The following is a 26,659-nucleotide window of genomic DNA, read 5'->3' on the forward strand; positions in this document are numbered from 1 at the left end:
TGTCGATGAACCTGGGCCTGTTAGAAACAGCAGGCACAGAGAAAACAAACAATGGCACAAGATGCATGAGTGGGACTTGATACATACTGAACAGAAATTACACGTTAGAGAGCTGCTATAGCAATCAGTCCACTCTTGGCACATGAAAGGCCTCTATCAGTAGCCCTTCCTTTCTGGCCCCAGAGTAGCAGACTCCTTGAAATCTATGCACAGACAGGGTCATGGCCCTCCTCTCCTAGCAAAGAGACTAGGGATGGTCCTGGAAGGTGATTCTCACAAAATCAGAAAGACCAGCCTATATTCAAGAGATTTGGTAGAGCAGTGCTTTTGATCTTGATGGGGCTTTCTGTATCTGCCTCATTACATAAAGACCTTACTAACTCATTGAGTAAGAGCTGAGAAGGGAAGCTGTGGTTAGGGAAGGAAGCATACCCAGGAATATGTTCCTTCCTGGTTATCATGGCATTTCCCTGTGGTGCGATGTCAGCCTGATGAAGCAATTCTGCACAGCCCCACACAGATAATGCCTCTAGTGATGGCAGCCTGAGGCACGGCCTCCTCTTATCTCACACAACTGGTCATTCCAGGAATGTTGTCTCCAGCAGAAATATAGAACCCCCAAACCTGCATAAGACTTCCTTGCAGCACAACATGTGCTATAAACGTCACATGCCTTTAGTAGTCAACAGGCCTTTATTTCTCCAATGGCAAGGTAAAATCAGAGAGTATTTTTCTCTTAAATACCTGGAGGTGTTGAAGTTACTGGAGTGGAGACTGATGGTGTAAGTTCACTTGTGGTGGAAGCAATGTGTGTGGTCGAGGTGATAATTTCTGTTGGAATCCTGGATGTAGTGGTGAGAGGTACTGATGTCTTGGTGGTGGTTGAAGTTGTAGTTCGTGGTGTACTAGGTGTAGGTGTCACCTCACAGGGAATTTCTTGCCACTCACAACAGTTTACCCTGATTTCATAATTATAGCAAAGTTGCCACATAGTTACATCTTGCTCCTCATTTTTACATATTAGTCCATACGAAACATTACACTGCACTTTCTGACCAAGTTCCTCTAAGCTCACATCAGGTTTATCCTCTGCCCTGCATTCAATTTTTTCAGGAGCTTCACATATTTTGTATCCATGTTTTCTTATTTCATCGTATGTTTCATAGTCACCACCATCTTTTTCAGGATTACTAACATCAAACCACTCAGTCCAATCACAGATTAATCCAAAGCATGGAGCTGCAAGAGAAGACAGAGATTTCACATCTGAGTTTACAGAAAATATTCTGAGAAGATCAATTTTTTATTTTCTTCCATTAAGGACTAGAGGAATGCATTGCAATTTGTCATCTTTCCGAAGAAAAGAGTTTTAAAATTGGTTCTATATTACCAGGGTTTTAAACTGGAAGTTTTGCATCAAAATAAAATCACCAAGCTGACACATTTAAAGGTTCTTCTTCCGTCTATACCAATCACACTTTTGGAATTATAAAAAATTATTTTTTTTTAAATATATTTTTCTGTAGTGATTGTCTTTATTGTACTCTTCCTTTAAATATTTCTTTGACATTTTTTAACTTTGATATTTTAAAACTTACTTGTAGTAACTGGATGGCTTGTAGTGGTAACTGAAACAGAACAAAAAGAGATTACTCCATCAGTTTCAAGCTTTCAAAAAATATAATAGTATGTTTAAATATCCTAATTATAATTCTTTGCTGACACTACTGAGAAAATTGAGATGCTAACATTTTTGTCAGAATTAGGAAGGCACCCTGTACATTTATAGTTATAATTTCTTCTATAAGAAATAAATCAACTCAAAATGTTAAAATCTTTCTTACTGTAGTGTGATAAAATTGTGTTGCTCTATCTGTGTCATAAGCATTGCTCTGTGTCATCTATAAGCCCATATACTTATACATTCAATATTTAAAATACTTTTCTTAAAGAAAATAATTTTTAAATCACATCTCTGTTGAAGATTTACCTGTGGTGGTAAGAGTACTGGTAGGAAATGAGGTTGAAAGGACTGTAGGTGAGGATGATGTTGGACAAGGGTAGATTTTATCTGGAACCACAGAACCATTTTCTGCACAAATGTATGTTATACATATGTCACCATCCTGTACTTGTGCCACAGTCTGACCCACTTCATAACTCGTTCCATTGATGACACAAGGACACCCTGCAAGAAAGAGCTTTACTGTGCAATTTTTCTACTACCGGGTAAGAGGCAAAGGCAAAATACTTATGGAAAAGAGACCATTTACATGAGTTATGCATGCTTTTTCAGAGCTGCACCTGGATCTTAGATCTAATATATTGTGCTAATTTATCTTTACATTTAAAGCAACATGAGAACATATTTAATCAAGTCCTGCATAAAACATTTGGAGGAACCGACTTAGAAACTAAGTTTTAAAGTGTTCTGAGAGAAATAATAATTGTAATTTACTATCTGACAGTTTTCCATAATAACTACATATTCAGGAAGTGCAAATTCTTGTAGTGAAATCCATTAGTTTAAATACAAGGACATGGGGAGAAAAAATGAAGGAACATGAGATAAAGGTTGAACAAGAAGTACTAAGAGCAAGATTCAACAAAAGTGCTACCCAATTTTCTTTGTTCAGAACTTTCACTGGCACTGGAGAGAATTATTCTAAATCAATACTAACTCTTTTGTAGAGTTAGACCTAGCAGTTCTATGCATTTTTTAATTATTGTTTGTAGAAAACCCCAAACATTATTTACCTGGAACTGGTTTACATTGTATGGATCCTGAGGGGCCACAGACACTAGAAGAAAAATTTTAAACAATTAAAATGTTGCTGATGTTTTATGACAGCTGTTAGCAGAGCCAAGAGCACAGAAACACAGAAATTTGTTGCTTGATCTTCATTCACACTACTGTGTATTTTTCTGGATACAATATTCTCTAGTATTGTCTATCATTGTTTCATTCAAACTATGTCATCACTTTCATTTCTTTAAGTACCACATTTTAAAACTATCATGATACACATTGTGTTGCAAGTTGCAACAGTACAATAACAACTGTGTTTCAGAGCTAGATAAGGGTCACCGTGTGGAGCCAGCGGTATAAGTGCTATCACTGGCAAGGCTCTATGACTGAGCTGTTAGGACTCAAGTGTCTCTTTCAGGGCTAGTATAGAGTATTTCAGATTATAGTGATTTCAGAAGTCCAGTTTTAAGTGAGAATGCAAAGCAGAGTAGTCCCTCTCTTCCCAGAGCCACGAAGAATCAAAAGGTTCTTCTAGAGACTCAGCCAGGTTTTGTGCCATTATGACATTTATATCACTTCAAAGAGTATAAATAATGAATTTGGTAACACACTTATTATAACAAGGCTACCAACCAGAAATCTGAATGGTTATGGAAAATTATGAAATGCAAGAATATACCAGCTCTTCAGCTGAAGTTTCATCTCTATTTGCTTGAAGCCCAGTAAAGTAAATGAGAGACTTAGCATACATAAATTATTTCCTGAATTACTGCAAGAGTTTTTGTAATTTTTATATACCATATTGTACAGTTTTCTTTTGTGGGTATTTCATGCCCAGGGGGAACTTGAATTCCATCGATGTAACACCAGCATTGATCTTCAGGCACACATTCCTTTGTCTCTTCATTGTAAATAGGCTTGTCCTTAGGACATCTGGGGTAGCAGCCTGTTGATGACAAGTAAAACAGTATACAAGAAGAAGAAAAAGTATAAGAAGTTAACTCAGTGATAGGTTACCTTCTGAAGGTAAATGATTCTCACTGAATCAAGCATAGTGAAAGAAATCAAAAACTATTCAAATCAATACTTGAACAATTAGTCTTTCCAAAAGACTTAAACAGTTTTCATTGAAAATACTGGGGTGAGGAGGATTGAGCCAGGGTTTTGTAATGAAAACTAGGGAAGCTATTTTTCCTACCTATTTCAACATCTTGGAGAAACCCCTAATTTATATTCATTTCTGTGGGCAGCTAGTAAGTTTAAGACAAAGAAACATCCTAATTTTTTTATAGATCGCTACATCAACAATACTTTTGTGAGGAATATGGAAGCAAATTCACTAACAAACAAGTTTTTTAATACATTTTTTGGAACATTAGCACTTGTTTATGTGCCTTTAACAGACCAGGTATCTCCACCTCAAACTGATAATTTATCTGCACTTTTCCATACCTTTGGTCAGTCATCCAAACTCCACTGCAAGGGATTAATTGACTGTCAATTCTCATTGCATTTTTCATATAAATACACTTTAAAAAATATTTAATGTGTCCTGCCTCCAAATAAACTCTTATGAAATCCTCTTTATACTACACTGGAGTTCTACATAGCCTTTAAAGTGAAGTACTGTGTATTTAACTGATATTTAAAGTCCCATTACACTGCCAGACTGTAATAAAGATGTCCTAACAAAAGTAGGTGTGCTCTACATTTCTACTGAAGATAAACAACAAAAATAATTTAGAAAGATAATTGGCTATATAATAATCTGCCTTCTGACACTTTCCAAATCTTTCTAATAATCTAAGACAATCTATTTTAAAACATAGAGGTTTGCTGATTTTTAAAAAATATTTTGGTTAGGAATTTTTGGGGGTTTTTTTGTTTTGTTTTGTTTTGTTTTGTTTTTCCCTTGGGTTTTGTTTTGTGGCTTTTTTTCTTTTCATTTTTTTACTAGCAGTCCAAAGCAAAGTCAAGCTTGAGGCATTTCTTTTCAATCCCTAAACCAGAGATAAGTGCTTCCAGTCCAGACCAAAAGACTGTGTAGCCAAAAATGTGACTGTTTTCTCCAGCTTTACCACGTGGTAAAACAGAAGACATTTGTAAAGTCATTCACATTCTTGGATCATTGCAGTCACTATAACATGAAATTCCTTTTCAGTTGTCAAGCACAAGGACTTTCACCTACTAATATGGCATCTACAAATGAAATAGAATCTCCAATAAGAATCCAATATACAGCAGCATCTGTGTGTCTGATATCAAAGATATTTTCCAGGGTAAAGGTAGGAGAATGCTGCACATTAATCCAGTAAAATCAAGATGATCTGATGCATAAATAAGGTTATAAGTTGATGCATATATAAGGTTAAAAAACCCCAATTATCAGTAACTTGCTTCTTTACCATATAAAAGATTTTTCCTTCCCTGAAATACCTTAAGAAGGGAGGTAAAATAACCATGGTGTAATAATCTTGCATGTATGAGGATATTACCCAAGCAGAGACCCAGTTTTATGGCTGACAGCATTTTAACTATCACCCACTGATGTTAATAAATTCCATGATAGGAAACGCTTATGTAAGACTGGAGACAAATTCAACATAGCAGATTTAGGAACATCTCATCAAGCTGATTGATTATTCCATACTCATTAAAAGGTACACAAAGTTATATAAAACAGAATACAGGAATTTATTACCTTCCAGGTATGGTACTGTAAAGTTGGTGCTGACATTATTAATCATCCTGCAGGTTGTGATATTACTGCCACAAGGCTCATAGTGCCACTCACACTCATCGCGAGGGTTGTAGTAGTCACAAAATATTGCTGATGGGAAAAAAGAGAAGTTGATTAAAAACAGGGTTGTCCAAATGCAGTTCTGATCAGGTCTTTAAAGGCACAAGATAAATAAATTTACATGGTAAGCCAGCAAAATTTCTCCTGAGGTATAGGACCTGGACTTTCTGCTACTGTGCTTAAACTTAGGGTACAGCAAAACTCTGGTGCCCAAGATTTCTACTAGCAAACTCCTAAAAATTTTTGCAGTATATACAAAATAGTTCCATCTTGCTGTATCACATAGGCTGTGAGTCACCTGCAGCAGGCCAAGAGCAAGCATATGAGTCATTATGGATACAGCTTAAATTCAGCTTAGATGACTATGGACAAAGGAGCTTTTACTAACTTATATATCAGAGTTGACTGAAACTTATAATTTTTTTTCACTGACTTCTTACACTGAAAAACAACAATTAGTCCTAATTCTGAAACAGAATGAATTTTTAAAAATAAAAAATTTTATATTTCTGACATTCTGAAAATTTGGATTTGAGTACTTTTTGGGTAATAAAATTAAGTACTATCTTACATTGTTCACAACATTAATTAGGTTCATCTACACAGGAGTGCTACATACTTTTTGCTAAAATCAAATTCTGAATAATGTGAAGAAATGAGAAAGGAAAAAGATAATGGGAGTTGCAGTTCACCAACTATCAATTGGAAGGATGACTTTAAACAGAAAGGAAAACCAAAAAGAGAAAAGTGGAAAAGGGAGAAAGGGGAAAGGGGGAAAAGTGAAAATGAGAAAAGGGGAAAAAGAAAGAAGCCAGGTTGAATAAAAGACAATTGAAATATACAAATTTACTAGTCCTGATTGTTCCCTGATATGCTGTGAAAATAAATTTCATTGTGTAGGCAGCATGATCTTGCAGCAATAGCATTAATGATTTATTTGACTGACTTTCTGACAGCAGCTAGAAAGATACATTTGTGTTTAACTATTACTCACGGCATATATCAGGAGTTCTCCAGAAAACACAGGCCTCAACCTTGGTACATTCTTGGGCATAAGCAGCAACTGCAGAACAGAAGCACTCACAATCTCCACCGCTGTCACAAGAGCAGGCATCATGAACACAAGCGTCATAGAAAGGAACTGGGTCCACCTGTTGGGGAAAGAAATGATGCCCCAGTTCATCTCCAAATTAGTTTTCAAATAAGTTTGAGAGCTCTTGAGACATGGGAATTCAGCTGAGTAGAAATGAGACTGTTTCTAAGAATTACCAATCACAAACAAACATTTACAGGCTTGAAGCTGCTCAATATATTTTGGGTAATAATAGACTTAAAAAATACAGCACCTTCATAATTTGCTATGACTGAAAAAAATAAGAGTCCTTGGCAGTGCCCACATTTTCTAACAGAGTTCCATTTTAGTGCTCTCAAATCCAAGCTGAATTGATGCCAGTGAATTCTTATCTTCCAGCAATCTTTGCCAACCAAGTGGTGAGCAATGTCAGAAAGGCTGCTCTACACAGCAAATATGAAGCAGATAATTTTGTGCTTGTTAGTATTTAGAGTTTATCTAAGGACAAATTAGCAAAGCATTTTTTTGCTTGGGACTGCAAGAGGAGAAACTTAGACTGGATTTTAGCTGCTGAAGTGATCCACATGGAAATATATAATAAGTTAAATAAATTGACAATTATTTGTGACTTTTCTACTGTGAGTTAAGAACAAACTGTGTATGCTATGGCCATTTGGAGGCACAGTACCAGCAGCTGCCTGTCTAAACTGCATGATGTCAGTGGTCTCCAAGGAGATCCTTTCTGTGGAATTGAATACTACAAGAAGCAGTAGTATTCAGCACCAGCACCCTTTCAAGTATAGTATGCGTTTCTGTCAGGAGATGAGTCTGATGATTGTAAGGTCTTTCAGAACTTATAATACTGACTGTCTCTCAACAAGAGGTGGTGCAACTGCAGCAAACACGACGTAGACAGGGTAGATTTATGAAGTTGACTTGCAAAGCAGTAGCAGTGAAACTGTGGTGATGAATATGGGTTTGTACAGCTGGGGCTGCCACCACTACTGACACAGTCCCACTGCCACAGAGGCTCAGCCTACTTTGACTAAGGCTAGGTGAAATGTGCTAACACCTGTAGCTGTACTGAAGACTTAATTAAAGATCCCTCTATTCATTAATTCATAATAACCATCTCTTCATTAATTTCTCATGGTCTCTCTGCTGCTGCAGTAACAGAAATGCACTGTGCTGTCCCATCATCTACTTCCTTCTACAAACCTTGGAGTGACAAATTTTGAAGACTTCGCTCAGGATAATGCTGCACTCTTTCTCTGCCCAGGACTTCCGATGTGGTTTCATATCACAAGGCTTAATCTCTTGTGTGACATCTGGGCACATGGGAGACTGTTTCCAGGAATTCCCAAACTTCAGAGCATTGGTCTCCTGCAGTCCGCTCCTTGTTACAAAGTCATTGTTTGACTTGTCATCAAAGTTGCCACACAGACCACACACTTTGCCCTTGAAAAGAAAATTGACATATCCACAGTTTTTAAATATAGCATGGAAGTGAGAAACAGGCTCTGGTAAAGTAAGAGCAAAACATTGACATTAAAAATGATGGCTGTCTGTCTGTGTAAATGATGACTTTCATCTTTATTCCCAAATCATTTGTACAGAAAATAAATTTTTATTTGTCTGTGTACTCAGCAAACTATTCAGCTGCTGTGTCTTCCCTCCTTGAAACCAATTATATCTAGTGTATACATTCCATATCTCTGTCCCCATATCCACTTAAAACACTAAAGAGTGGCCAAGCCTTTTTCAGCTGAGAAGAATTAATTTATTTTCCATTCTTCTCAATTTATCATAGCTCAGCTATTAATATAAGCCTCAGGTAATTCAATTCAGCTCAAAACTGTTTTTTTTTTTAAAAAGCTTCTAACATAACGAGCACTATTTCCTCATCCATGGAAAAGAAATTACAGGGATCCATTTCACTTGAAAGAAAACACTTCGCAATCTACCCTCAGTAGTGAATTTTTGGTAGTGCTATTTAAGGTCCATCAGCCTTTCAAGATATAGTACGTCCCTGTTTATACAATGCCTCAATACTCTCCAATTCAGCATGCTGATTTTCAGAAACCAGAACCATCTCCATACAATGCATAGGGAGTTTGGTTTTAATACAGGGTTGAGATTGTGTGCAGGTTTCCAAGTGCTTGTCCTGTCAGTTTGCATCCCTAAATCACTTTAGATGGTTGGCTATCAACGTTCACAAACTCAGAGTGTGTTAGATGTTTAGCTCTACTGCAATAATATCCTATGCATTCTCTGCAATGCATTGTGATAGACTGTAAGAAACCCCAGTAGCACCTCTGCAAGCTGTGGTAGTAATAATGCAAGCTAATCAATGTGAAGAGAGTCAGGGAGTCAGAATAAAAGAATATTAATGTTTCCTTATCTTTTCATAATACTACTTCAGAAAAAGACAGACAGGTCCTAACTTTGTAATCGGGGCTCAGCTTGACGAAAACAGTAGTCTTCTTATCCCAGATAAGCATCACACCATTGCTAGCCTCAATAACGAGGTAGAGGCCTACTGTCCTGTTCCAATAAAGCACATCATCACCAACATCTCGCTGAATTTCTTTGTACTCTTTGTTCTCCAATTTCAGTTCAGTTTTCTGAAAGATAAAAAGAGAAATATTGTAACTAACTTTTACGATGAGAGAAAATATTAGACACTCATTACAATGCAATTCATTCTGACACTAATAGCTCAGAGTCTGGGATGACTTTCCAAGATGACAAGTGGTGTAGCACTTGTGTTTGTGAGAGGTTTAATCACCTGAGGATCTACACCTTTACAGATTAATTTGATATGGCCTCTAACACTAGTTACAGGTGCTTTTAGGGATGTGGCTTTGGAGCATTACTTTTTTGTTAATACTTGAATACTGATATATACTCACTGAGTATCATTACTCACCCCTAGAAACATTTTGATAGCTTTTGAGCAGGTGACTCCTGTAGTTCCACAAGGGACATTCTCTGTGATGATGCTGAATGAGCCACTGGAATTTTTGTCACCACAAAAATCCTATTGAAAAAGAAAAAAATAAGCATGAGAAAATTAGGTAGAATATTTCATTTTAGTTCAATGTCATAATAATTACAATCATTTAAGTCTTCACAATGTACAAATCATTACTGCTGCTTCAAATGTGAGATCCTACATACATATATTTTTACAGACTCACAATCACATACACAGATTTCTCTGCATACATACAAATAGTGTCTTGGCCTGGGAAAGCAAGTAGGACAATAAAACGAACTGACAAATATATTTTTAAATATAAGTATCTTTGGTTTCTAAACTTAGAATATGGATTTATTTTGCAACTGATAATGAGCTGTTAACTCTCACTATAAAATAGTTCTGTTACATATAGTTTATGACCACTATATGAGAAGAAAAAGTGACATTCACACAGCCGGCCTGCACTGGAAATACACAATTTCTTCCAGGAGAATGTGTGAACACCTCAGGAACAGTGATGGCACACAATAAAGAATGACAAAACCAAAGAGGAAAGTAGATCTTCAAGGCAATCAAATGCCATTTCAGCCCTCCTGATGAGCATTACCTGAATAGCCACATATTCACAATTCCCATCAAAGTCATAGAATTTTCCATCAAAAGTGATATAATGGCCACTTCCATATATCATACAAGTCCCATAGCACTCATTGGCAGTGCAGCTCCAAACCCCTTTTTGGCAGGTACTAGAAAAGAGCAGAGAAGTTGAATTTTTAGGCGCGCCAAGAGTGCGCCATTTGGAAAACTGCAAACCAAACCAAGCAGCTGCCTAATACAATATGATAATGTGCAAAATATCCAAGTCTCAATTTCAACAGTTTTGCCTGGTTTTAAGCTTATAATGTGATTTTAAACTCTGGTCAGCTAAAGATCTTCAGATCTTTAGATAGCATTTATATTTAAAAAATGAGTGCATTTTCCTAACACCAGATGCCTACTGAAAACAGAGGTAGCTACTGCCCCAGTATTTTCAGCAGAACCTGTGTTTCCTCAGATAGCAATAAATATTCCTGGAAATAAAAGATGATAATTACAGTTTTTGCAGCCGCTGTAATGCATAAGCCTAGACATGACTATTAATACATGGCATAGAATATATTCTAGAAGAGAGTTCAAAATTATAATTTACCAGGTGTTGCAGTCCACTGTTATCTTCTGTCCAGAAGAATACCACTCGTTGTTATGAATGCATGGGCAGTCCTTCTCCTCAACACAGCCTCCTCTGCCATCATCAAATAGACCTTCAGGACACACACAGCCTGAGACACACTCTGTCTGGAACTAAAGAATATAAGGAGAAACGGTTACCTTATGATAATGTACTGCATTTTAATTCCACTTCTTCACAAGCACACTTTAAAAACTGCATTTATAACCAAACAGCCTAATATTTATTAGTTTTATAAGGTTCTTCTTTCTAGGTTAGTAATGTTTTTCTTTTCTATTTTGGTTGTCTAAGAACCCAAATCCTATTTCCCTTGGGAGTTACAACTCTACTGAAGACACAGTAAAAAGAAAGAGGAGAGGGAAACTCTAAGGGGATTCATCATGAAAATGGCAACAGATTAACATCGTTGGGGAGAAAAAATGGAAGATTAAACCAAAGAGAAATAAACTGTTAGTTACAGCTGTATTTTCTGTGTAGCACTCTGTCATTTAGAGAATACAGAATAAAGAAAACATGACCTGAAGAAAACTTGAATACATACATGATTTGTTAGAGGGGTATGACAGCTAAGTTGTACGGGTGTTTGTGAAGTCCATTTTGAGGATGCATTGCAGTCAAAGAATGTCTTGTTAGAAGAACATTGTTCTGCACCTGAAAGGTATATTGTTGGCTTAGATCAGTCAAGAAAAGGCAAAAGAAATGTGTGTGAAAGATGGTAGTTACTGAGACAGAAATCTCAGCACATGCTTTATCCTTTTGGAAAAAAGAGGCTCAGTGAAGAGAGAACAAAGTGAAAATGTGTAACGTTTTACATAGAAAAAATCATCCAAAACGAGTAAGTGGAGAATTCAAAAGGAAAGTAGTTTGGGTTTGAAGGTTGGTTACAGTTTTTATTTTATTTTACTTTATAGAATGTCACTTACTTTTCATTCTTAATTTCACCGAGGTACACTGAACCTTTGCATTTCGGCAAACACTAAAAAAGTGAAGTAAGTGGAAATTAAAAAAAAACCAAACAAGCTCAGTGTCTTCAACTTAAGTCTAAGGATTGGTTTATATAAATTTTAGAGTATTTATCAAAGATGTTCTGCATAATTTCTACTGATATTTCAAGTCAATTCTATTGAAACACAGTCACGAATTTTCACTTGGAGAAAGAGTGTAGCAAGATTTTAGGTCTAATGCACAGAAAGGTTATGTTTTAAGGAGTGACAGCCATTTCATTAATCCTTAATATTGCAGTTTTTGATGGCTCAGGAAACAGATAATAATGAAACAGATAAAAATGGGAATTTAAATCAAAGACTTCATTTGGATACACAGTGTATTTTCATGCCTATTCAACTCATATTCTGCAAATTTGTTGGCCTGTATGCTTCTTCTCCTGGGCAGGAGAAGGTAATAACAGTTTGCACCAATGACTCAGGCAGCAAAGAATTGCCAAGGTTCATGGCGAAATACAACAGAATCATGAAAGTTGCTTTCAAAAGCCTATGCTATATTAATACATATCAAGGGGACCTTCCTCCCACAGAAAACACAAGTAATCTGTCTCTGCCAGAAAAGGAAACAGCAACATAACATATAGTTGGCCTTTTATCTTCTTTTTACACCTCTGCTTAACAAAGCCCTATTAACAGTGCAGCTTCAAAGTAATGTTTATCTGTGAAGGCCAGTACTCACACCTCCAAAGCAAGCTGCACTTCTCAATTATTGATAAATTAAATTGCAAAAGCATAGTACTTTGCTCGGCATGAAGATATTGTGAAACGTATTACAAATGTTCATTAAGTACCAAAAAAGCTAAGCACCTTACACCTAATAAGCAATTTTTTTAAAGTCTTTTATCCCAACAAACAAGAAGCCACAAAAAAACATACCAGCGTTCTCCATCTTTTGTAAAATATTCCCCAGGTTCCAGGTATGATCCCTTGTAATAACATGGGCACTCAGAGATGGGCACACAGTTATCCTGTTTATCCAGGTATGTATTAGGCGAGCAGCCACAGCCATCCACAGGAGCATAGTCTTGCAAGCAATACTTTTCACCATCAGCAAGGGAACGACAGGTTTGCTGGCACCTTGTAATGTTGTAAAGGAAGACTTGATTTCCTGGACAGGCAGACACTTCACTGCCTGGAGGGAAAATAAACAAACTGATAAATAAGACATGCAGGACGGACAATTTAGCCTTGACATTTCCATTTTGGTTTCCTTGGCTGTGCGGTATGTAATGATAAAAACATTCCCTTAGATTTTATTAAAGTACAAAAATATCAGAAGTGACAAGTAACACTAACCTAACTTTTCCAGTTGAAGATTTATTTTTAACTGTTACTAATAGTTTCTACTTTCATACCCCTATTTATTTCACATACTGATAATCAGAGAGAGAGAGCACAATATAATAAACTCCTAGTCTCAACAATACCACACTGTTGATGAAAAGCTAGCATGATGATAAACAAAGACACTGATAAACAAAGGCAACGTAAAAGCCCTGATGGCTGGGATTCCATTAATCAAAGAAATGACATTAGTATTTAAACTGGGGAAAGAAGGTGAAAGTGAAAAGTAATGCTTTCTACTTTTAAATATGTCATGAACAAATTACAGCTAAAGAATATAATATGAATTAGTAAACGTTATAAGCATTGTCTCTTTTAGGTCCATCAGACATTTCTAAGATACTCCAAATCCCTTAACATTGAGATCACTAACAACCAAATGCAGAGAGAGCCTGCTTGTTTCTTATGGCTAATTAATTCAACAGGGATTACAGTTCCACTACTTACTGCAGACACTGTCTCTCCAGCCTCCCAGTATGATTCCTTTGAAAGCACAGGCTCTCGAATAAGAGGACAGGGCAGCACACAAGCATTCTTCATTATCTTCACAGAGGCATGTGTCATATTTACATTTCTGAAAAAAAGAATGAAAGAGTCAGTAAACTCACAGGAAACCAATTGGCAATTGCAACTGAGTTGCTACAAAATATCTTGTGTACTTTTCCTGATGTTGTTTATTAATTCCCATGACCGGAGAACAATGGAAGGAATGGACAAAGACCAGAGACTGAAAGTGCTGCTTCATTTCATACACAATGAATATGTTTGGATGCTTACTCTAACCTAAGCCAAGCCTCCTGAACTTTTAAAAAATATCCAGCCTCCTGACAACACCTTTTTCAAAGGATATTGATACTGTTCTTTCTCAGTTACAAATTAGAAATGCAGAGATCCACAAAAAATAGAAATCATAATGGCAAAATATTAACCAGATCTTTGAAGATCTTCACAACATTTGAGCTCAGACTGAGTTCCAAGTATAAGAAATAACTTTGGTATTTCTTCTTTTTCCTCAGTAAGCCTCACTTATGCTCAACACCAACGAGCACAGGGGAAAAAAAATCATGGAGATTCTGGCATGAAAATGATTTGGTGTTACATTCCAACCAATATATAGGAAACTTTTTTTTCATGACTTTATAGCAGCTAATGTTTAAAGGTAGTTGGTGCACATTTGCATCTCTTGAATCTTCTTTTCAGTTCAAATATCCAATCCAATAAAAATGTTCATTAAATACAAAACATAAGAAAGCAAACTTCAGCAGCACCTTGTAAGAATCTCGTCAGAGGAGATACTTTGGATACACGCCACGCTGCTTGAGTCAATCAATGCAAAGAGTTCACCAGCACTTATGGGCAAGCTACCGGGTAATGTCTCAAACATTTGAACAATGTTAAATGTCTACAGTTAACCATCTGAAATAATGCAGTACTAAAAAGCGTGCAAGATTACAATACCTTATAGTATTCTGAAGGATCAATGACTAAGTGACATCTTGCAAAAGGACCTTCTGGGTTTTTCAGCAAAGAACACCAATGCTCAGCATAATTTGCTGAAAAAAAAAGAGAAATTCATCACAATTCTTTATCTTCCTTGTGCCGTGTCTAGTTACGCTGACACATAAATTCAGAAACATGTAATAATAAAATCAAAACCTGTATCCTACTGCTGCAACTGGTTTACATAGAATTGTGACAACCCTTTCCATTTGAGTACCCTGAAGCTAAGTTAAACATAAGGATAAACAATACTAGGAAATACAAGCGCCTTTACAAATAATATAAATTAATGATCTTGCTTCCCAATCTTCCGGCTCAGGACCCTTCTACAATCACCCCTTAAACTTTCACTTCAGTTTGATGGGAAATGAGTGCTTGTATGTGAACATACGTGCAGATATTAATCTAAAAAATCTTCAACGCCACACTACAACTTTTACACGCCTGTTGCAGTAATATCCAGCAAACACTGCTCATTCTGGCAGAAGCCAACCATCTGACTTATTCATGTACTTACCACTTTCAATGCTGAGACTGCAGGGGTCTTCCAGCTTTTCTACCCTGTCTGTACAGATGGACTGAGCTTTCCATGTGTTAGCAAAGGCAGATCCTGTAGCTTCTACCAGCCCACTGGTTGTTTTAAAATCATCACCTTCCATTCCATTAAAGTTTCCACAAAGACCTATTGGAAAAGAAGGTAAAAATTTTACATAATCATTACTCATTCTCATATTAAAAGGTCAAAGAAAAGGGACAACTGGTCACAAACACAAGAAACAGAAGTTCATACAGCTGATTATTCCACCTCAGTATTGATGCAAATGACAAATACTGAAGTTTTAGGAGCCCTATTTTAAATCTTCAACCTCTTGAGAAGAATAGTCTTCATGAAGATATCTCTGTCTCAGGAGATTACCACCTCAACCTGTAATTTTACGCTTTCTGATGATATTGAAAACACAAAAGGCACCAAAAACCTGTTTTTGTGTATAGTTAAAAATTAAACTGAATACAGAAGTAAGGAATATTATAAGAAATATCTCTGTACTGGCACCAGAGTGATAGATCATTTCAATGTGAAAAAATAAAAACACATTTCTAGTTTGCTTGAGTCCATTTGCTTCCAATGATTTGGTTTCTGCTTTCAGTTTCCTCTTCTTGAATCAACAAGTAGCATGAGTTATCTCTCATGTAAAGAGTACATGAATCTTCAGCTGTGGAACAGCATGACTTTGCTTCCTATTTGAATAGACACTTGCCTTGAATTTCTCCTTGAACTGATTGATCCACAGTCACAAACAGTTGCATGACTGGAAGCAGTTGGATCTGCACCTGAAGCGCGAAAGATGTTTGTACAACAAGGTAGTTGGAAGATGGCTTGAATACTGAGAAGCTGGCTGAAAAACAAAACATGAACTGTGCAGTAAATACACACACAAGCTGCCAGAAGAAATACTTTTTATTAGATTCTAAGGTATCACCTGTCATGAAAACTCTGAGACCAGGATCAAATTAATAATTTTTTTTCCTTTAAAAATCACTGGCCTACTAGGTACGATGATGGTCCTCACTAATTTAAAAAGCTCATTACATGTAGTGACTCATCTCTGGGACCAGAACTAAATGGCGTACACACAATGTAGCCAAATTTGGAAAGTGCTAAATACCCCGCTTCACAGGCAAGGTAAATTATCTGCTTTAACTTTCTGTCATGGCAATTCCTCTTTCTCAAGCTACATGCCAAAGTATATTCAAGAGTTACGAAAAAAGTGAAAGGACATTTTTTCAGTCATCCACTCTATACAGAGTCAGTGATCCCATTAAATCCTCAGATGTCTATTAAATCACATTCATTCCCACCTTGTTACCAAATCTGAATAAATTTCCTATGCCACTCTTCCACTTTTGCCTAGGAAAAAAAACATTCCTACATGAGAAGTCAGGTGTGACTGGACATACAAGACTGTGTCACTTACCTGACACATGAGGCACATTCACTGTCATCTCATTCAGTAGCACACTGCCATCGGATCTGAAAACCACCACCTGTACAATGGCAAATAGAATCAATGAGGTTCCAAGTACTGGGAGGAAAAGGAACTAATAAAAAGGAAATTAACAAGAAAGGCCTTTTGCACATTTAGGCTGTGACTAGAACTTTAAATTTTTGAAAGGAAGAAACCATCTGAAAATTTAAATGGCAGCAGACCTGTAGGATACAAGTACGGTTTTGATTTGCTATTCAGTGTTTCGCTTACATCTGCCTACAACAGTAATGAGATATAAAACTCATTTATATTGGGCACTTTGGTTTCAACAAGTAAAAGAAAATATTAGGTCTTCAGGATCTGTAGCAAGTTCCTATTCCTTATAAAAGCATGTGCCACAGCTTCAGTGAAATGGTTTAGTATGATTCCGGCATCGTCAGAAAGCAGTTTATGAAACTTCTTCATAAAATGCTAGTCTGTACACACAGAAACATAAAATTATTGGTTTCTGAATCAGTTTTCTTTTGTTCTAGTTATGCTGGCAAAGACATGGAAGTCCAGAAATACATGAGGAAAATTATATGTACATGTGTGTAAAATTATGTATAAACATAATCTATATATTACCACAACCAAACAGAATACTAAATTGAATATTTGAGAAGGTTGGATTGTATTGACATTCAAAGATAGGATTTCTTCTGAAAAATATTTATAAAACTATATCTGAATAAAGTAAAATACTGTGAGGGGAAGAAGAACGGGATTCTTGCTTCCAGATACCTGGAATACTGTGAGAATAATCATATAGCACAGAGTAGAAGAGTGAAGAGGGGAAAATGTCAGCTGTTTTGAATTTCACCTTTTGTTAAGTTTAGATCTATTTTGGATTCTCGAGGCAGAAACCTGAGTTGTTCTTTAGCCTGTCTGAGGTGCCTTATCTATCCACAATAACAACTCCAGAAGAATTAACCGTTCCTCCACAATAAGGGAAATATGCTGATTTTCAGCGTATCTAGCAGAACCCATAGAACAAAACTTACATTTTTTTTATGATCTGCTAACAGCACAACAGTCTTCAAGCAGGTCTGCCTGTCTGTGGAGCCACAGGGAGCCAGCTCTGCCAGGAGAGCATAACTGTCATTTGCAGTACCCTACAATCACAGGGAAATAAATGTCCATTAGTCCGATCAAAAAATCTCACAAGATGACTTCCAAACAAAAACTAAATTTATCTGTCACATAACTTTGCTACAGACCTTAGCTATTAAGACCACCATGTCAGCACTAGCTTTTACAGCTGAACATTCTTTCAAACAAATTCAGAGGCATGGTTTCTAGTTCAACAAGATTTTTGCCATTATCTAGAAGAACAGGCAATAGATATTTTGGGGACAGATGAATGAAATAGCCGCCTACCTCATTTCCCTAGCTGACTTCAACACTCAGACAGAGAAACAGCTATTACAGAACTGACTGAGAATTTCTGATCCTGAGATCTGCCAATTTTTGCAGTTTACCTGTCCATGCAGCCAGAGTGACTTTTTGATACACAAAGGACTCCACTGGATAATGACAGCATAACTATCTGACTGAGTTAATCACCCATTGCAATAAGTCCCCAGCTTCCCCCTAGGGCTATTACAGCCGACCCTGAACTTTCTAGTACAACTTTGAGCATTTCTGCTTCCCTTACTCCCATGAAACAAAACAATAACTCACAGCTGTTACATATCAGCCCACAGACACTTGTATATACTCTACAAGAGAACAACCCTACAGTACACAGTACCTTGGCCAATACATAGTAACAGTCTCCATGGAAGGTGTATTTCTTCCCATCAAAGGTGCTAATATGGGAACCTCCTTCCACTGAACACGTGCCTGGACAAGGTAAATCTTTGCATGTCCATCTGCCTGAATTACAGGTGCTATAAAAAGACAAAGAATAAAAAAAAATGCTCGTAGGTATTACAGGAGCTGAGAGCACTGAAAGCATCAGTATATCTAGCAAACAGCAAGATATCCCCAGGTTGTTTAAAACTGTATGTTTGACCATTTCCTTAAGATTTGCCCTGGCATATGCCATAGATTCAAGAAAACTTTTCAGAAATTTGGTTCTACAGACATGCAACATAAACATCAGGTTCAGAATGTTTTCAGGACGTCTCTTATGATCAAGTGGAAATTTGAAGAACACAGACCCACTTACAATCATTCAAAGAAAAGCGTATTCCAACCAGGATCCTTACCATTCTTCACATTCATTGGAAATGCTTTCTCCAGGTGCATACTGCTTTCCGAGGAGTTTGCAGTGGCACTGGCTAACAGGTACGCAGCCTTTTCCAGTAATATCATCATACACAGTTCCTATAAAACACCACATTAACTATTCCAGCTCTTTTTGAAACAAGCAATTTCCACAGAGGAGAAACTCTCAACTTGCCACACGCTGAGTTTATCAAAACTGCGAAGAATAGTGTTTCTACTTTTTGTAATGTAAGACACACGAAAAACACTTTTATCCACCTTTGAAAATCCAAATCTATTCATTTATAGAACTATACACAGATAAAAAAGCTTACTGTAAGTATACAGGAACAATCTCAGAATGTTATAGGTTTAGATTTTCAGTCCTTCTGGCATATTCTGAAGACTATCGTTGTAATCTTTCCCAGGGCTGACAGTAAATCTGAGAATTTCAATCTCAGTCCCTAATTGACACTATGGTAAATTATGTCCTTTGTCTCAGAACTATTCAACCTAAAAAGGTTGATTTTCTATATATTATCAGAAGTTCACTTGTTGAGAATTAAAAAGCAAATTTACTACATGTCATTGTGTTAATATGTTCAAACTATAAAATAATTGATTAATTAATCAATTATGACTGCCTCAAAAAAATCTTACAGTTATGTTCCCCTAGAGGGGAAAATAAGGAGAGCAGTACTCATTTTTAAGATATAATTTGACTATATTTAATATTTTAGCTATGATCTTCTTTGCCAGAGCTCTTGGTTTTGTTCCACACACAACAGGTAGAATAACACTTGCCTTCAGGGCAGAAACAACCATCCATGTAGTGTTCCTCACAAAGGCTGCTGATGTCCAAGTGTGAGCAAGTATCTGTGCAGGGTGAGCTGCTTTCTCTATAGACCATGGTATCAGGACAGGTCTTGGCTGAAAAAATAAGAAAGACATCAGGAGTTATTTGAGCGGAAAATCCATAATTCCTCAGAAACCACAGATCATATACCCTATTCCTCTCAAGCCAGTGATGTCTTAAGCCAGACTCCACCTGGCAAAGCATGTTTATCTATTTCTGAAGTGCTTTCCCTGTTTCATACATTTATTTCTTTTGGTTTCAGATAGATCAAATTATCTCGGTCATCAGCAGCATCAGCCCTCTCAGTCTTACAATGGGAACTGAATTTCTGCTTGCTGAAAAAGATTTCTTAATAACAAGGTTAATAGAAGAAAAAAACCAGGGAGAACACATTATGTAATTTATTGTACTCCTAGAATGAAATTTATAATATACGCCAATAGTTTTGTAAAGAAGTAATGAATTTAAATGTTTCGTGGTTCTACATCCATGAAGTATTTGGGTCTTTGTAAAATTTGTGTCGTTGCTTACGGCAAAAGTTCTGCGTCCTCCATTCACCCGGCCGGCCACCCGCGTGCGAACACTGGCGAGAATACTCAGAGATGGTGCTGCAGATGCAGAAGGAGTCCTCATTGCCGTTACAGGCACACTTGTCCTGCATGCAGGCTTGGATGTACGTTTCCAAATTAAGACGGAACCGACAATCAGCAAACGCAGAGGAAGTCAGCAGCCTCTCACACTCGTCACGCTAAGGAGAAAGAGTAATAATGTTTGAGAGATTTGTAAACATCTGAGCTTCTGGTCACTTCCTATCTTGCATAAAAACTGTTGTCTTCTGAACAGTTATTCAAGAAAGGAAAAGTAATCATTTGCCCTGGAATGGACAGTCTTCCAAGCTCCTTGCAACTAACTCCCCGTAGCACAAGGATGTGTCCATGCAAGTGAAGTTCACCAGTAGGAATACTCACATGCTTGTTACAGCTTGGAAGAGCCTGAGTTTCATCTGGATCTTCACATTTGGCATTGGGTTTGCTGATCTTCTGCAAATTCCCATATGTAATTGAATTGTAGCTTGCATCTATGAGAAAAAAATTTTGAGAACTTGCTGAGCCCCAAAAATTGACCACAAGGAGCATCTGATTCATGGGATTCTTCTGATCAAGGAAAACAATTACTATGGTGTCAAATACATGTCAGACACAAGTATCTGCTCTGAATTATGTTTAACTATACTTAAAAATGTAAAGGGGAAGAAAGAAAAGAAGGCTAGTTGAGAAAAGAACAATAAGATTCACCTGGAATAAAATAACCTTAGACCAGGAATGCAGCACTGGAACATGATGCTTAGTCTGGAGCAATCACAGAAATCTCTCAAGTGAAATTTGCTTTCCTGTGATGCTTCTATGTACAATGCTTGTCACCCTATCTTCTGTGACAACTGTCAGTATGGTAGAATGACTCACCTCCCTTGATAAACTCATTGTAGATTGGAATTCCATTGTAATCCCCACAGAGGCCACAGGTACGGTTATTAAATTTGTTGTCCAGCTCCACCTAAGTAATGAACGAAAGAGGAAAAACATAAAAGAATTCTCTTTTTTTTTCCTCCTCTTTTTTCCCCTACTGGGATAGAGAAATATCCCAGAAAACACCAAAAAAAGTACTTTGATTAAACATACCATCAGTGCATCCTGCTGATTCCACATCAGAACCATGCCTAATTTGGCATAAATTTTGGTGTAAATGTCATTGCTCTCAATGAGCAGACCAGAGCTGTAGTAAGGTGTCTTCACACTAGGAAGAAAATTGGAGATTTTACATTAGTTCAGAAACATAAGGCCTGACATGAATGTCTGTAATAAGCCAAATACCCTAAGGAACAGAGAAACCAGTCTCTGACTACCGCATCCTGGCTGCACAGGATGCCTTGTTTTAATGAGGCATAAAATATCTCTCTCCGACACTTGGGACAATAACTCATTGCCTTTAAAAGGCAAAGCTATTTCAGAGGCAAAGTTTACCCAAGGTCCTCTGATGAAAAAACCAAAATGTCAGATGTCTTCAACTTAATCAAAGGAAAATCCATCATCATTGTGGTATTAACAGAGGATATTCAAACACTCACTAAAAATTTACTTCCATGAAGGAAGCTACAACATAAATGAAAGCTTTTCTTTACCAAAAGATCTGATAACCATTTCAGAGAGAATGATTGTTCCTTTGGAAAGAACTTCCTCCTCAAAAGAGTTCAAAAAGCACAGGCAGATACAGGGATTGCCAACAAAATTTTGAAAAAAAGGAGCATTTTAAGAGGAATTGAGTAATTATTTCAGTAGTTAGTTACTTAGTTTTTGGTTGACAGAATGGTGACAGAACATACTTTGCAGAGGGTTGAGCACAGATATTTTTGTGTGATAAAGAATCAATTCACCAGATCTCTCCTGATTTTGTATGTCTGTCTTACAAATCAAACTGAACTGCTGAATTTCATTCAGCAATAAAGGGATTACGGTAAGCAGCCTCATCCTATAAAATCTGGAAAACTAGAGTCTGTTCAAGCAGAAGTAGTGTAAAGTGAAATCAGTCAAAATAACTGGTTCATTTTTTACAGATTTGTCAATATAATTGCTATCCATCAGGATTCATGCATGTGTATGCACATCTCCTCTTAACTAGTCTCTTGACTGGGAGAGCTTTATCTCTGAATTCCTGTCACTGGGATTTTTCCAACTACTTACCTCATGCATTTTTAACATGGCCAAATGACTTACACATCTAAATACCAGGTGCAAACACAGAAACAATTGTTTCTACTTTTGAATGCATTGTTCATCCTCTGGGCAATGAATTCTTGAGAGATTACATTTTTCAAGAGGGATTATAAAACACTGGGCATCTTTTCACCTTTCAGCTACCACTGCATGGAATATTTATCTTTTTTTCTAATTCTAGGACATTCACTCAATCAGTGGATCAGGTACCATAAGGCAAATTCATACATTTTTCTACTTTACACTTTTCATTTTAGTACTGTGAAATGCTATTTTACATGACAATGGATCATATATCATTTAAAGATCAATATGGAAAATTCAGTTTTAAAAAAAATAAATTCCCCAGGCATCAAAAACCTGTTCAGAAATGAACCATTGCCTTATGAACACTATGTAAGACAAAAAGAGGTTTAAAAGAAACAATTTTTAAAGGATTTCCAAACTTGCTTTTTATTGAGTTCAAGACCTGAGTACCCAATAAAAAGTTTTTTCAAGTTGGGGAAACAATGCATTTTTTAATATTTCTGTCATTTTTTTATGCATTCTGGTATGATCTTTGGAAAACTGGATGTGATTTTCAACCTTTGAACACATTTTCATTGTAGTGGCTTCCAAACTTAAGAGCAAAAGTTCAAATCTTGGCTAAACCAAGTCCTACAATGACAATAAAAAAGATTTTTTTTTTTTAATTATGCTAAAACACACTAATAGCCCGTTTCTTCAGAATCTTCAGACCTATTTCCTAACTTATGAGTAGCCTCCCTTGTTTCAGTGAGTATATATACACACACTGAAAGGTTAGGCTAATAATGGAAAGGCTAGGTTAAGACAGTACTTGACATCAGTAATGGTGTCGGACTAGTTTCTTGTGTAGCCATGTTACAGGAGAAAAACACTGCTGCTTACTGTGAAAAAGCACATATTGCCACATATAAATTACTGTAAATTTTGACCTGTGTTATATCTGTTAAAATTCCTTGAGAAGTGGCCATTGGAACTTAAAGAATTATTTATGAAGATCAGAAAAAACCTGCCACTCTACTGTCATTAAACAAGAGGAAAAGACCCCAGAGAAATGCATCTCTTTTTTCAGGATTTGCTAGACCATCTGCTAAGGTAAATTCAGGGTGATGCCACAAAACAAATGAAGCTATGTCATTTTATGCCAGTGAAAGATCTGGCTCATGATCTGCATTGTTTCCTGCACAACTGGAAGAACAATTCACTCAAACACCTCTTCCTTACTTTCATTTAAATAATCCCTTGTGCAAGTGTAGGAATGATGATTAATACTAAAGCACTGCCCCAAAACAATTTTTATGCTGGATTTCAAAAGGTGCTTTTTTTTTTGGATTGTGGAAATGCTTTGTAGAAGTTACCATAATGGTATATAGACAACTGTGTAAAGAATCAATCCTGCTTTTTTCTTCCCAGCACATTTTTCTGAAATACTATCATATTAAAGAAACTTACATTCGCCCATCCACCACAACCAGTTTTGGTTTGAGGTACACCGTGACATCCTTGATTTTTAGCAGAATATACTGGATTTCAGGGTGGTTATTGCTGTTCAGAGCACGCTGGATGTGGACAGAGAACTCTGCATAAGAATCGCTGCAGTCAGAAACAAAATTATACTCGCAAATGCCAGGGAATTGGTAGATGTCTCCATCAAAGGTTTTGAAATGGTCGTTTCCCCAAGTGCTGCAGACATAGTGGCCATGGTTTCTTCTCCTTCCTGTTAAGTGATAAAAAGAAATAGACATGAAAAAAGTGCAATAAACGAGCTAATGTAAGAAAATGTAAGTGTTCCATTTTACAGTAGAAATCACTTGCAATTATGAGCACAGTGATTCCACAGATTTGAAGCCTGATCAAGTATCTGATCAACATGTACTAGAAAAAAAACAGTTAGGAAACCAAGAAAGTACCACCTACTCTAGAAGGCAAATAGTTTAAGTATTATGAAAGGACTTGTGCACAACAGGAGACTTAGGAAATTATTTCTTTTCCTAAAAGCAGTAGTGATTTCTACTACAACAGAATAGAAATTCTTCAGAAGATATAACCATGATAGGAAGAAAAATAAAGTTTTTGCAATAGCCAAAACTAAAGATGATTTATTCCCTTCCCAGTCATCTACACTGACTAATAATACAAGTTAACACAATATCTAATAAATCTCCAGGTACTGTAGATTAGAGGTGAATCATAAAAGCTTAGTATCCACGGGAAACTTGACATGTCTCTCATCTTCACAAGATTTTCTTGCGCTGTTTACTATGAGAAAGCAAAACTGCTAACGCAACCTCTAGGTTACTGTGCTTTGATGGTATCAATCACCAGATACATCCAGACAAGCTGCTATCCTTCTCTCCCCAGATGGAAGGCTGCACAGAGATTCTTCTGGAGCTCACAGTTGGGATACCAAATGCAAGGTCATGCTTTCCTCTCATTGCTGATTTCAAGACACAGCAGACCAAGCTCAATACCCCAAACCTGACCACTGGACAAAATTCATCACCTATTCTTCTAAAAAACAATTTTTGGTTTTCAGTATAAGTGTTTCACTTTAACACCTCAAAGTTGGTAGATAAAGTCAGAGCTTTTACAGCAGGATTATTAACGTTCTAAATGGTAAAATTAGCTTTGTCCAATGTTACTACATTCCCTTTGGAAGAAAGAATTTATGTTGTTCCAAGTAACAGAAGGCACAATCATCCACCTCCCTCATGGCTGTAACAATGAACCTCTCAAACTTCTACAGTTGCTTTCTGCAAAGTAGTTGCCAAACCTAGGAAAGACTCAACACATCGAAAGAAAAGTAACATGGAAAATATTTTCCAAGCACATCAAACTAGATATAAACACAGTAGATATAGGAACTAATATCTCCAAAGAAAGCCAACCTATGTTGGCTGAGTCATGCTGCCTCAGTATTTGAAAGCTTAAGAAATTTAAAGCATCCTAAAACTGCGTTATTTAAGTGCCTCCTTCTACCTCTGCAGTGGTATTTTAATTCTCTCCCTCTTTTCCAGGAGGCAGTCTGCTACTATTTCATTTCTAGAGCTTACCTTTTCTTATTTCATGAGCATAGGAAAGAGCCAGCCAGAGTATGAAAAGGCTGGCCGCTCTTAGCCCCATGGTGGCTAAGGTGGGTGAATGGGCAACTCCACTGAAAACTCTTCTTTATATATTATCCACTGATGCAATTGATTCTGTCACAGGGGAGGAGATACAGAGGGAGGAGGAAAGAGGAGGGGTGAAAAAACAGGTGTGATATTTACTGAAGATAAGAAGTAAACAGATGCATTTTTCACCATAAATGAAGGAATTCAGCATACAGGAAATGGTATAATATTGATTCAGTAACCATGCGGGTTTTTATTGCCCTATTTCATCTACAGGATGCTGTGCTTTTAAATCCTTCAAATGCTCACACCAAGTTAAACCTTCAGTAACTCCTATAGCAAACAATGAATTTTGGGGTGGCTGAACAAAGAAATCCCTTGATGAAATTTTAGGGTGAGACCCTCAAACAGTGGCTTCAAAATCAAGGAATTTTTCATTTTTCACCATCACATAGAATGATTTCTGTAAATATAAAATCATGCATGTGAAGTTCCTTGTAGTTAACAGTAACCCTTACAAATAAAAATGGTACATCATACATTGTAAAATTATTCTGCTGGCAATTGTTTGATTTCTTTAATTTGTAAAGCTCTGGGGAACATCTAAACCAAAATACAGCCCATATTGTATATTGTGCCCAAGACATAATTGAGATGGGGTAACAAGGTAAGTTCAAGGAATTAACAGTAAAAGAGGTTCTCTTTCGAACATTGTCAAGGTGCAACAGAAAGTCCATCAAAAAGGTTGTAGAGAGTCTCACATCATATTAAGCTTCAGGGAAAAAAGAAGTGGGGAAAAAAAAAGGAAAAATGGGAAAACATTACTGTGCATAATCCCCCTAAATATTCTTGCTCATTCTTGCTCGCCTTCTCCATGAATGATTAATTTATAGTCTGCTGTCCCAACAAAAGCTATAGGGTCAGCTTTGCTTTGTACAGAAAAAGATGAAGAGGGTCCTTGGGAGAAGAAGAAAGCAGAA

At 36.8% G+C, this 26,659-nt stretch overlaps 1 protein-coding gene across 1 annotated transcript in view; it reads right to left on the minus strand.

Annotated features, from left to right (window-relative positions):
* Positions 1–25,692, minus strand: part of MUC2 (mucin 2, oligomeric mucus/gel-forming) — a 65,134-nt gene extending 39,442 nt beyond the window's left edge. The window contains exons 1-31 of the mRNA XM_027674211.1: positions 25,623–25,692; positions 24,022–24,286; positions 21,454–21,568; positions 21,238–21,328; positions 20,743–20,852; positions 20,306–20,522; positions 19,723–19,848; positions 18,921–19,038; positions 18,461–18,599; positions 17,712–17,822; positions 16,657–16,726; positions 15,940–16,077; positions 15,198–15,362; positions 14,639–14,733; positions 13,624–13,754; positions 12,713–12,964; positions 11,756–11,808; positions 11,374–11,483; positions 10,794–10,945; positions 10,212–10,350; positions 9,551–9,661; positions 9,066–9,245; positions 7,840–8,079; positions 6,544–6,700; positions 5,451–5,579; positions 3,548–3,695; positions 2,758–2,801; positions 1,991–2,188; positions 1,599–1,628; positions 745–1,239; positions 433–502 (exon numbers count right to left, since the gene is read on the minus strand). Of these exons, the coding sequence (XP_027530012.1) occupies positions 433–502; positions 745–1,239; positions 1,599–1,628; positions 1,991–2,188; positions 2,758–2,801; positions 3,548–3,695; positions 5,451–5,579; positions 6,544–6,700; positions 7,840–8,079; positions 9,066–9,245; positions 9,551–9,661; positions 10,212–10,350; positions 10,794–10,945; positions 11,374–11,483; positions 11,756–11,808; positions 12,713–12,964; positions 13,624–13,754; positions 14,639–14,733; positions 15,198–15,362; positions 15,940–16,077; positions 16,657–16,726; positions 17,712–17,822; positions 18,461–18,599; positions 18,921–19,038; positions 19,723–19,848; positions 20,306–20,522; positions 20,743–20,852; positions 21,238–21,328; positions 21,454–21,568; positions 24,022–24,286; positions 25,623–25,692 (4,469 nt within the window). The remainder of the gene's footprint in view (positions 1–432; positions 503–744; positions 1,240–1,598; positions 1,629–1,990; positions 2,189–2,757; positions 2,802–3,547; positions 3,696–5,450; positions 5,580–6,543; positions 6,701–7,839; positions 8,080–9,065; positions 9,246–9,550; positions 9,662–10,211; positions 10,351–10,793; positions 10,946–11,373; positions 11,484–11,755; positions 11,809–12,712; positions 12,965–13,623; positions 13,755–14,638; positions 14,734–15,197; positions 15,363–15,939; positions 16,078–16,656; positions 16,727–17,711; positions 17,823–18,460; positions 18,600–18,920; positions 19,039–19,722; positions 19,849–20,305; positions 20,523–20,742; positions 20,853–21,237; positions 21,329–21,453; positions 21,569–24,021; positions 24,287–25,622) is intronic.
* Between the last annotated feature and the right edge of the window lie 967 nt (positions 25,693–26,659).

Source organism: Neopelma chrysocephalum, unplaced genomic scaffold (assembly GCF_003984885.1).
Source record: "Neopelma chrysocephalum unplaced genomic scaffold, ASM398488v2 Primary Assembly neopelma1_24, whole genome shotgun sequence".
In the NCBI taxonomy this organism is placed as follows: Eukaryota; Metazoa; Chordata; class Aves; order Passeriformes; family Pipridae; genus Neopelma; species Neopelma chrysocephalum.